Source organism: Hemiscyllium ocellatum, chromosome 23 (genome assembly GCF_020745735.1).
Source record: "Hemiscyllium ocellatum isolate sHemOce1 chromosome 23, sHemOce1.pat.X.cur, whole genome shotgun sequence".
NCBI lineage: Eukaryota > Metazoa > Chordata > Chondrichthyes > Orectolobiformes > Hemiscylliidae > Hemiscyllium > Hemiscyllium ocellatum.
The window spans coordinates 40,201,152-40,213,929 of NC_083423.1; the positions used below are offsets into that span (position 1 = coordinate 40,201,152).

General features: G+C 35.8%; 1 protein-coding gene across 5 annotated transcripts in view; it reads right to left on the bottom strand.

Moving 5' to 3' along the window:
• Positions 1–12,778, bottom strand: part of apaf1 (apoptotic peptidase activating factor 1) — a 196,665-nt gene that overhangs the window by 128,695 nt on the left and 55,192 nt on the right. For all 5 annotated transcript variants that reach the window (XM_060842926.1, XM_060842922.1, XM_060842924.1 and 2 more), the window contains 2 exons: positions 9,319–9,432; positions 1,506–1,690 (listed from right to left, as the gene is read on the bottom strand). In XM_060842926.1, coding sequence (XP_060698909.1) covers positions 1,506–1,690; positions 9,319–9,432 — 299 coding nt within the window. The remainder of the gene's footprint in view (positions 1–1,505; positions 1,691–9,318; positions 9,433–12,778) is intronic.

Consider the following 12,778-nt stretch of genomic DNA (forward strand, 5'->3'; position numbering starts at 1 on the left):
AATGGTGAGCACAGGACTTAACTAGCATTGAGGGGTGTACGCACATAGATCTTAGAAACAAGGAATGTTAGAATTTAGGCATTTGCAGATGGGATTTAAAATCAATAGCATAGAGAAATCACATGAACAAAATTCAATAAGAGAAAGGAGGAAAACAGTGAAGCTAAAGTATGATTTTAAGAAAGCTGAAGAATTATAATGGCTGGTGGATGATATCAGGAAGAAACTAAAAGGAGACTGAGGTAATCTCAACACTTCAGTGGAAGTGAAAGTAACTTTGCAGTAAAATTATTAAAATCCGTAACAATTCCAGGACACTGCATAGGTTTCAGCTAAAAAGATAATGTTCCGTAAGTTGGGAAAACTTCAGTGGAACCATGTAGAAATTTGAGGATTTCAGAATAGGAATACAGCACAGAATTAAAGTGACAAGCACCATGGAGTTCATGGTCACACTTGTGGATTAACAATCACAATCATGTTATAAACATTCACACATTTATAGACATAAAAATTGCAGCTCAGAAATCAGGCCATTTCCCTCACCCAATTTGTGTTGGGTTTAACTTCCACATATTCATTAAAATTTCATATGCCTATTCTTTTCCCAAACCCTAATCCTCAATCACCCATCTAATCTGTTCTTAAATGGTCCCTGTTTCAACTAGCAAAAACTTGTTATGCTCTGAAGAGCACATCGTTTCCATTCAATCAAAGGAAACAAAAATCTTGTGGTTTCAAACCACTTATTCCAACATCACTTTGGTTCAAATGATGTAATTTATTGTGGAAAGTTTCCTTCCAGAGTTGAGAAAAAATAGTTGTAAGGGTCAAGTAGCTCTGCTTTATAAAATTCAGATCTCACCTTAACTTTAATTATCTTAAAATAAATTAATTTACTTGAATTAAATTGATTTACCTAAATTTAAAGATAGCCACAAAACATAATGTCATAAGGCTCATAATTGCAACAACTAAAATAAATAGAATACAAAGAATAACAGAAGCAGTAAAATAGGACATCAATCTGTAGAATAAAACATGACCTTCATCTCTTATGTGGAGATACTGTGGGATGGGTCAGGGAACTGCATGTCCTTTACATGCTGACATGTTTTGCTATGAACATAGATAAGACTATCTGATGTTCTGTTCAAAGTGGAAAAGAAGTCAGGCAAATATCTTTCGCTACAACACTATATACAATTATTCTCATAAGGAAGGTAGAATAACGCAACATGAATAGATATCAATATTAGATAAATAAGTCAGGACGGAATTGAAGCTTCCAGTGTATAGATCAAAGAAGAGTACAAAACATGGAAATTAAGTTCTCAATGCAATTAACTTCAATCTCTGTAAGAATATAGGGAATAAACTAATAATATTTGGTGGTACAGAAATAATTATTTGTATAGCTGGAACGAAGACAAAATTAGGGATATCAGTGATTATATTTGCTCAATTAAGCTTCAGTTTCCATTAAACCACCTTTGGATACTAACATCCAATCCAGGTATACAGCCCCTTTTTTGGCTCGTTCCACAGCCTGCAGTTTTGCCTGCCGGTACACTTCAGAGGAATCAGGTTGACAAAGGCCCAATTGCACAATATCTGGAAAGGGTTTCTGCACAAGAAGATGGCCTTTCAAAGACAAGAATTCTTGAAAATTTTCCCGTACTGTACTGTTCTGTAAAAGAAACAGGATATCAATTTTTACCTTTCTTAAATTTATATTTTAAAAAAATGATTTCTGAAAAGGTGACGTTAAAATGTACTGAATTGTAAACTTTAAATCTCAAATTAAACAGAAAATACCAATTACATATTAATCAAATATGGTAACCTTATTGGTTTGAATTTTGCAATTGAAACCGTGAAACTATCAGCATTCACCACCACATTTTGTATTTTCATTCTCAATTGTTTGCTGGAGTCTCTCATTTTCAATCACAAGTTTTTTAAACACTATTCCCTTTCTCCTTCTTGGTTTGCATACCTTCAGTCACGTACGTATACTAGAATATGGTCTATCCAATACTGTCGCCTTGTACAGCCTGATAGTTAACTTTAAAAACACAGAAGAAGATTCCTGCAATTGAAAGACTATTCCCTGTTCAATCATTCTATTTTTGCAAATTTCTCTATGTTTACTTTTCTCTTCTCAAGTTACACAGAAATGCATGAAGCTGGGTGTGTTTGATTCTACCTGAAGGATCAACATTGACTTCCTGATATAAAAATCTCAATATCCCTTGGGGCAAATCTTTACTACGGAATAATTTACTGGATCCCAAAACTTAATAAATTCTTCAATGCTGAAGGAGGATCACTGGATCTGAAATGTTCACTCTTATTTCTCTCCACAGATGCCACCAGACCTGTTGAGATTATGCAACAATTTTGGTTTTGTGAAGGAATTTAGCATTTTTATTGTCTATGATCAGGAAGAAGTAAACTGTGTTTGAAAACCTGTCAGTTTCTGATGATATTACTACAACTGGAAAAATTGGTGACTGTTAGTGTTTAAAATGTATAATGTTTCAAGTAAAGAATGTGGACAGAAATTTAAGATTTTTAAAATAATTCAAAAATTAACAGGAAAACATCTCCAATGAAAGTAACATCCCTATCTTAAGGTTAAATGGAGCTTTAGTGATACTGCCAGACCTGCAGTGATATGTTTAACTATTTAACTTTGTACCCAAGAATTTTTTACCAAGGTATTTTGTACCTAATACGTTTTATACAGGTATCTGATGGCACAGGAATGGCGACATTGTACACTTTTCACTGTACTCCTATATCCCTGTACTTGAGTACATGTGACACTAAAATCTAATTCTAATTCCAGTTCTAATTCTAATAGTGCTAGGATCATACAGCTATTGTTTCTACCTGATTCTATTGATGTTATTCCAAAGTAAAGAGGATCAGTCTAAGAACAAAGATACCCACATTTCTCAGCACCAGTCAAATATAGAGAGAATTATTTTCATAATTAGTTATTTTCTCTGTCTGAGATCCAATCAATGTTGGGATCAGGCTATGATGCTCCCTTGGTAACCCTGATTCTTTGCAGCATATGACCTCGCCTTTTATCATGAGTGACAATCAGAGTATCTACACTCAATCATATTACATAGAGGCAAATGGAATACAGATGTCTTTTCATACTTTGTCACTGGCAAGACAACTAACGAGTAACTCAAAACATTGATTGTCTAATCTGACTATCATCTCAAACAATGGAAGATCATACTGCTATATGTACAAACATTCTTATACAAGTGAAAGTAATTTGTAAACATAAGGATGCTCTCATGTACAAAAGACAAATATAGATACCTTGGAAAATACAAACTAATAATTAACTTAAATCCCACCACTGTAAAATACACTATTCAATTTCTAAGCAAGGTATTTTATACCCACAGTGTTATTAGGCATATAGTTCCAGGGGTTTTAAGCCAATGAAGGAATGAAGTGTATCTGGATCATGGGGGGAAACTTGCAGGTCACAGTCATACAGCACAGAAACAGACTGTTCGGTCCATCCAGCCCAAGCCAACTATGTTCCCAAATTGAACTAGTACCGCTGTATGCATTTGGGTGATACGCCTACAATGCTTTCTTATTCATGAACTTATCCAAATGTTTTTTCCACCACTTTCTCTGGCAATTCATTCCACACATTAACTACTGTGTAAAAAAAGTTGCCCCTCATGGTTTTTTAAATCTTTCTCCTCTCACCTTAAAAATATGCCCCCTAGTTTTGAACTCCCCACCCTCAGGACAAACCCTCATGATTTTATAAACCTTAATAAAGTCACCCCTCAATCTCCTACACTCCAGTGAAAAAGATGTCAGTGTATCAGCCTATTTTCATACCTCAAAACCTTGATTATTTTCCTGTCCTTTCAGCTGCTTAAGCTAGTGGGCTTGGAAGGGACTGCTAAAGGAGCTTTCTTGAGTTGCTGCCTTTCCACTTTGTAGATGATACACAAGTCTGCCACGATGTGGTGATGGATAGAGTGAATGTGGATCGTAAGCCTACTTGTACTTATTGCAGTTTAACATATTCAGAACCACGATTCACAAGATGAAATACTTAGCAGCCTAACGTTGCTTTCTCATTTCTTATTGAATATTCAGATAATTACTGCACTATGTTTTGATATATATACATTTAACTTTATCACTGTACAAGGGCACATTTCATTACAACATAGCCTTGAGGGGTTTGGTTCACTGATAAGAAATTTGTCAACTGTTCTCTCTAGTTACTGTACAATTGATACAAATATGTCAACCAAATGGAAAATCATAGATAAGTCTGACAAATCTAATTAGAAAAGAAGATTATGACAATAATTCCATATTTGTTATCAATATATTATACAACTTCATTCCTGTTGGGACCAGAGGCTTACCCTTCATATGTGAACAATAGAAATTCGAATGCATCGTATTATCCTGAAGCAACTTAAAAGTTAACCACAATTTGATACTTCAGGCAACTGTTGTAATTAGTATCCCTTCGTCGCTAACCAGTTTTGAATTATTGTAGACATTTATTAAACTGAAAGTCATACCAGCCATTTTACAATAAAACTGACTGACATATTTTCCCTTAAATCTCTTATTCAAATGTTTCCAAATATCCACGGCTCCTGTCCTTATATTCCCAGGGCGTAGCTCATAACCTCTCACCATACACAACAGCAGAATCATTTCCAATATCTTCACTAATAACTTGCAGAATCCTGTACATGCCCTAATAGTAGGGTTTGTTTCATCTCCAAGCACAAATATAGCTCCATTCAGTATTCATTTCTTTCAAAAAACCAGAAAGGGCTCTGGTATCAAGAGATGAGTCACTCTTGAAAAAGGAAAGGTTAACGAGAGAACAGAAAGATACCTTCCAATTCACCATCTACTGCAAATCTGCATCATCTGACCACCATACATACAACTGGCCTCCATTTATCAAAGATCCACTACTTCCAGGTCCAACTACTTCCTTTCACCTCTCTCTCCACAAAGGAGGGAAACACAGCTCATCATGAGTGCAGTCCCTTCATAACAAACCCTCTGCCCCATATCTCCACATGAACGGTATTAATAACTGACAAGCAATACAGGTTGCTCTGACGATGCTTATTCATTTTGCCATCATTCATGCAAATTTGTAGTAGCTCAGAAAGACACTCAAGGACAGCAACCACAAGTAAAAAGACCACAGAATAAAGGTTCAGGTTTCCAGGCAATATATTATTTAAATGAAGTGCTAAACATGACACAAACAGAATTTTTCTTCTGTTATCCAGTTTAGAATCAATTTAGTGTCTTGATAAGATGATAGAATCCCTCCTATATAGAAAGAAGCAATTCAGCCAATCAAGTCTACAGCGATCTCCAAAGAGCCCACCCTGGCATGTATTTATCATGGCTAATCCACCTAGCCTGCATATCCCTGGACACTACGAGGCAATTTACCATGGCCTATGGAAAGAAACCAGAGCACCCTGCAGAAACCCAACGGGAGAATGTGCAAACTCCACACAACAGTGCTAACCCCTGAGCTACTGTGCCATTCCTGTCTTGAACATAGCTGCCAGGGGTTACAGTTTAAAAACTAGAATGATAGGAGGATGCTCATCAAATTCAATAGAAACTTTACAAGGCATTTTGACTTGGTGAACACTTAATGCCTACTATTCTCTCTGCAAACACACTGGAGTCTAACATATCAATGCATTTTTGCTATCAACAGCCTGCAATCAAAACGGGGAATGATTTTACAAAGCACATGTAAATGCACATGCAATGCTTCAATTTTCAAGAATTCACATTGACAGAAAATGAGAAATATTCAACATGTGTAAATTCTACTTATCATAAATGTAGCAACCAAACCTGGGACTGAAGACTCCATTTAAAGCTATGGCTGCTTAATGAGTCACATTCATATACAGAACTTAAAAATGCTTCACATATAATGGGATAGTTAGGTAGGCAAATAGAACATCCACCTTGTGGAGTTAAAAGATCCTGTAAATATCAGTACGAGTAATAATCAGTTAATAACGATCTTGTAGAAGTTTTAAGGAGGTATGCTTGCCAGATTCAATGCAACTTGAACCTCAGTACGTTGTGCTCTGGTCACTGAAAATCCAGATTGAACAATGGCAGCCACCCTAACAGGAAGCACAACACTCATTTGGACTTGCTGTGCTTTTTTCTAAAGACAGCAATGCAGCTGAGTACGACTGTTCAAGTCTGTCAATTTAAGAGCAATGCTGACAATAGTTCTTCCAGGCTCAAAAAACAGCAGCAACTAGAGACATGAAGAACCAAAGCTAACAAAAACTGAACATTGCCTGTGGGAATGGGCTTCACTGTGGCTGCGTGTGCTTTCGTTAATTAGTTTCATCAGGCTGGAATTGAGTGGCATGAGTTCCCAGTTCACAGTTCTGAAACTACAAAGCTTTCACTGAATCTGTTGCTGCACACTTTGCTTCTGTATTTTCTGTGATGAAAGGGAAGATGTGAAACAACTGACAACTTAGGGACGCAATGAATGCTCAATTCCCAACAACTCAATGTTTGAATTCCTCCAGTCAGAATTTTGTCCCAGCTACAACATTTAGCCCTCATCAATTCTCAAATAATAGCGAATTTGATTGTAACCATGGTAAACAATGCATCTCATCTTTCTTTGATCTATCTGCAGGCTCTGGCATGGTGGATCACATCACTGTCCAGCAATATATGTCCCCTATCATCCAGCTGGATGGCACTACCTGCATCAGGTTCCATTCTTAACTGTTCAGTCATAATCACAGTAACCCTCCAACTCCTGTCACTGTCTTCAGTCTCCTTCACAAACTGTTTGTTGATCACCAATGCCTATCCTTCTCCCTGAAGATTGCCTCAGGCTGAACTCGACTGTTTACTGTGTCATCACTGACTATCATGAATGCTGGTTTGTACATTTCCTATATCTTCTACAGTACACTGCACATCACTATATCAGCCACACTTGTCAGTTTTTATAAATGCTGAAACAACTTTCTACCATTTTTTCGTAACAAATGGTTGTGAATACAATTCCAGAGTTTTCCTCATTGCTACTGGATTAACACTGCCAACCATCAAGCACACAATATTTTGAAACGGCTTTTGACAACAGTCTAAGTCAATTCATAGCCATGCAATTATAGATATTTCAAGAAAAGGGACTTTAAATGAACTGACTGTCCTTTCTCACGTGATGTTAATTCTGCGATCGATATATATTCATATAATTTGGAGTCTGAATTTTGAATTGGTGGCATGTAGGGTTTCTGTGTATATGAAAGAATTTAACAATTAACCTTTCTGAAGCAAAATTTCAAAACCAAATTTGGAATTAATTTGGGTAGCTCACAGAACAGCTTCTCCTGGATAAGGGGATTAGTTCAGAACAGTTAGGAAATGAGTTACTTCAGTATTTTAATTTGAAAATTCCAGAACATAAATGTTTGATTATAAACCTAGCATTTGATTATTTGAAACAAATGTTAAATTTGGTTGTGAGAAATAAGCGAAGGAAAGGCTATCAAGCTCTCAAAGTGGGGAATTGAAATAACAGTTCAACCTACACATGAGAAAGAAAGGGCTTTGAGTATTGTAAAGTGATGACTCCCGGAATAGATAGGATCTTATTTTGCCATGTGTTTTGAAATTGTTCAAATTTTACTATATGCAAATCGCTTGGTTTGTTCAATTTTATCATTATTTCTGTTGTGTAATAAACTCAATGTATTGTTAAAAACAAATTTACAGCATTACATGTTTATGTTTCAGTGAAAGGCCGCCATATTGATTTTTTTAAAAATCTGATCTATCAAGCCAGATTTCAGTATGGGATCGGATGTGTTCAATAGTTAAGTTGCCAGAGTCCCAAAGGATTGTGCTGTCATTAGACATCCATGACTGGTGGTGGTTTAACTCGAGGGTCACCATGCCTTAGGTGAGGGGAGGAGGTCGCGAAGGATGAACCTTCATGAGAACCTCAGCCGTCACAGCAATTGAACCCATGTTGTTCATTAGTAACATCAGCTGAGTTCATGAGGCTTAGCATATCAAAGCTATTGAAACAAATATTGAATAATAGATGGGACAGCAACTAGGAATTACAGGGTGCATAACATTGCTGTAAATTAACTGCTGTCTTTTAGTAGAGTCATTTATCATGTTAAGCTTATTTTCCATCACTGGCAATGAACAACTTGCTGCATGCCTCATATGCATAGTTCTAGGTTCATATTCACATTGAAGTTGATCTGTCTCAAATTTGTAGTCCAATTCGTCCACACATCTGCCTTAATTCTAAGCCGTCTTCCTTGAATTTGTCCCCTTGTCAACACACGTTGCCTCACCACTTTTTGTTCTAATAAAAATTACTTAAGTTATATGAATAGTGCAAACATCTGCAAATCAAAATCAAGTCTCTAAAAAGTCCACTAGGTACTGTTATAGCTTTCTTCATTTACTTTCACTCTTTTCTTTTGAATATTAGAAAATGTTTTATTATCTACAAGTTTGCAGATGGACCTCATGTACCTATGAAATTCCTTAAAATACTAAAAGGAGTCTCTCTCGTGGTAACGTTGATCCGAAAAGAACCATGATGCCTGTGCTGTTGCTAGGTTTCCCACAGGTATAATCCAATTTAATTTTTTTCTCTATAACCTTTAAAGTGATTTTATTAAGTAAGAACCTGCATTTGTATATTATTGTCTCTGCCCTCAAAACTTTTCAAAGCTGTTCACAATCAGATTTTTGAAATGTTGTCACAACTGTAATGTTGGAAATGCAGTGAGAGGCATAAAAGTTTGAAAATTAAAATTCTGAACTTCCGTTTGGTAAGTTGAAAAAATAATGCAACATTCCATGTTTCAAACTTTTACTGTAAACAATAGCTAAAAAACGTATCAGCTAAACACTATTTCCTTTCTGTATGAAGTTAAACTATATTCCCATAAAGTATGTTCCCGTTTGTATACTAACCACTAGTCAACTACCGCCACAGAATTACACTCCTTTCACAAATAGTCCTCAAATACTCCTAGCTACCAAAGGGCTCTGTATCCTTGTTTCACCAAGTAGTAACTGAGTGACAGTCTCCAGGCACTTTTGTCAGTATAAGGAGAGCTTCCAGTTTCTACAGTTTATTTTGGCAGGTCTAGAGCCAACAGTTTTTTTCTGCAGATAAGCATTTAACAATTGCTTACATATGCATTTAACATTTCAAGTCACTGTGAAACATACCTCTTTATCGAGTATATGCCTATATTCCACAAAGTCATTTATCAACTGGGCTGGGCCCATCAGTTCAGTTTTGGCCTTTATCCAATCCACTGAAAACATGAGTGAATAGAGTTCCTGTGAAAAATATGTATAAAATTCAGCATGCTTATCTTTGATAAAATAGTAAAGTAAAAAATAGAACTCGGACTTTAGAAACCAAAAGCATATTTAGTTCCCAAGAAGTTAACCTATTTAAGTACAAGTTGCGAGTGAAAACATTCAGAATGATGAAAAAGACCATGTAACTAGTGTTTAAACTGCTGGTTGTTTTTAAAATTGCTCAACCAAACTGCAAGAGTTTAACTGATGCTGGGAAGTTAAACGACGCACCTTGCATATTGCATTCCACCTTTTGGGAGGTAGTACCAATTTATTGACAAGTTGACCTAGTATATATATGACCTGCAGTCAGACAATCTCAGAATACTACAGACTTTTGTCAAAATATAACAAGGTCCACTGCACACAAAACGTCAGTTGAAGGATGAAGTTTGATAACTATTTTTGCAGAAGAACGAAACTTGGGGAAGGGAACAAAAGGACAAAGCCTCAATCAAATATGTGGATTACATTTTACACAATTAGTGACTATAAAGTTACCCGAACAAAAATGCATAATTTTAACATTCTAGTTAATTAGATTGACTTGTGAGCATGTCTGCTGAATAAAGTTACTCGGCTTGCTCTATTTCAATAACTATTAGCATGATATTTTAATTGATTTATTTATAATTACTACAGTGCTTTATGGAGAAATTAGAAGTGCTCACCTGCATTCATTACATTTGAATAATTATAAGGAAAGTTGAAACGTTCACATTAAAAACATTTCCTACTGAAAAAATCATATTACTGAGGTCCTAACACTGAAACACCAAATTCATTAATCTATAAAATGAGAACATTTTAATACACCAGCTTACTTAAATAACCAATTTAATTTCTAACAAAACTTTCATGCAAAATTTATCCTTTGATGCGATATTCATTACCATCTTCATTAGAAGCATACAGAAAGATTTTCCATTAGGAAACTGAACTTAAACGTCAATCACGTAGAGAACTTTACTATATTTAAAGGTAACTTCTTAATTTTTAAAAAAGTATTTTATTCTTTTCCGAGTTGGGTTGCTAGGAATATGTAAGAATCACTTTACAAACTTTACATTCTGATTGTCTCGCTAAAGGAAAACGCAGTCACTGCCGAAGACAATTGAAAGATTTAGATTCCAGCTGTCGATAAGTGTTTTCAAGGCAAATAACAACACTTCAGTACCTACAATCTTTGTTCCAATTAAAGATACATACCAAGATATGCACAATTTTGCTAATAATTAGTTACATCATAAATTTAAAAAGTACTTGAACAGCATTCCAACGTCCTGTTTCAATAAAATGGGTGTCATCTTGTAAATGGACAAAGACAAAGCAAATTAGCTAAAAACTTTTCTTTCACAAGAACATAACTAGGAGCAGGTGTAGGAAATTCAGCCGGTCGAACCTGCTTCACCATTTAACGTCATCATGGCTGATCTCATTTCAGCCTCAACTTTCCTGTCCACTTCCCATAATTCTTTAACTTATCACTAATTAAAAATCTCCCATCTCCTCCTTAAATGCCTATAATATCCCAACATTGAACGTCCTCTGCGATAATGAATTCCACAGATCACAACATTCAGAGAAGTAATTTCGCCTCAACTGAATTTTAAATCTATCATCCCAAAATTATGACCTCTCATTCAAGATGTCCCCATTAAGGAAAACATCCACTCCACGTTAACTTTGTCAATCCCTTTAGTATTTGATATATTTAATTGAGATCTCCTCTCATCTATACTGTAAACCTTTAGAAAGTATCGGTGCAAAATGGTCAATCGCTCTTCATATATCAAGCCTTACATCTCTGGAATTAATTTAGTAAAGCTTTTTGAACTGCCTCCAATGTAATTACATCCTTCCTCGAGTAAAGAAATGAAAACTGTATGCAGTATTCCAGAAAGTTAAAAATCACACAACACCAGGTTATAGTCCATCAGGTTTATTTGGAAGTACTAGCTTGCAGAGTGCTGCTCCTTCATCAGGTAACTAATGGGGCAGGATCATAAGACACAGAATTTATTGCAAAAGATCACAGGGTCATGCAATTAAAACAATATATTGAACAAACCTATACTGCTGTTAAGTCTTTAATCTTTTAGAATGGGTTACAGGTTTCGGTTCATTAAGATGTAAATCCCAGAACTTCTTTTAAGTCACATTCTCAAGATAGAGGTTTTATATTTTAAAAATGACATTGCAGATTAGACAAAGTATTAAAGGTGAGGTCAGAGTCTGTCTATACCCCAATCTTGAGTCAGACTGGTTCTAGTTACCTGAAGAAGGAGTGGCACTTTGAAAGCCAGTACCTCCAAATAAACCTGTTGGACTATAACCTTGTGTTGTGTGATTTTTAACTTTGTCCACCCCAGTATAACTGAGGCACCTCCACAGCATGTATTCCGGGAAGGCTCGGACTCTTACTGCAGCTGTACAAGGTGCTGGTGAGTCCACGTGTGGAGAATTGCGAGCAGTTTTGGTCCCCTTGTGTGAGAAAAGGTATGTTTATTGGAGACTGTTCAAAGAAAGTTCACTATAATGATCACTGTTATGGAGGGATTGTCTTATGAACAAAAAGTAAACAAGTTGGGACACTAATCGTTGGAATTTAGAAGAGTGAGAGGTGGTGCCATTGAAACTACAGGATTCTTAAAGGGCTTGACAAGGTAAATGTTGAGTGGATATTTCCCCTACAGGGCATAGTCTCAGATTAAAGCAGATCAATTTAAGACTGAGATGAGGAGGAATTTCTTTTCTCAGAGAGTTGCAAATCTTTAGAACTCCTTGCCACAGGGAGCTGTGGGGAAGAGTTCTTGTTTGAATTTAAGGTCAAGATAGATAGATTCTTAATCAGTAGGGGAAACAAGAGTTCCAGGCAAAACACAAGAAAGTGGATGTGAGGATTGCTGGGACAGCCAAGATCCTATTGAATGGTGTAGCAGGCTCAAGAGGCTCAATATTGTTTGATACAATTCCTTGGAATATGCAACTGCATAAAGGATTCTGCAAAACTGCAATGTGTTGTTTGGAGGTAATATATAGAATACCTCTGAAGAAACAACAGATAAACATTGGAACAAGTATGGAAAAACGAAATGGGATACAAGGTAATAATGTTTTTTTTTAAATTACATAAACCATCTTACACTAAGAATATCAATTCAATTCACAGGAAGACTCCATAATACATGGAACAACTAGTCGACTGATAGTTTCCTATACCAGTCATATCAAATTATGGTGGATTGTAACACAATTTTCTAATGACTAAAAATTGTTACTTACACAAGTCTCAAAATGGAACAAAAGTTGCTGATTTTAA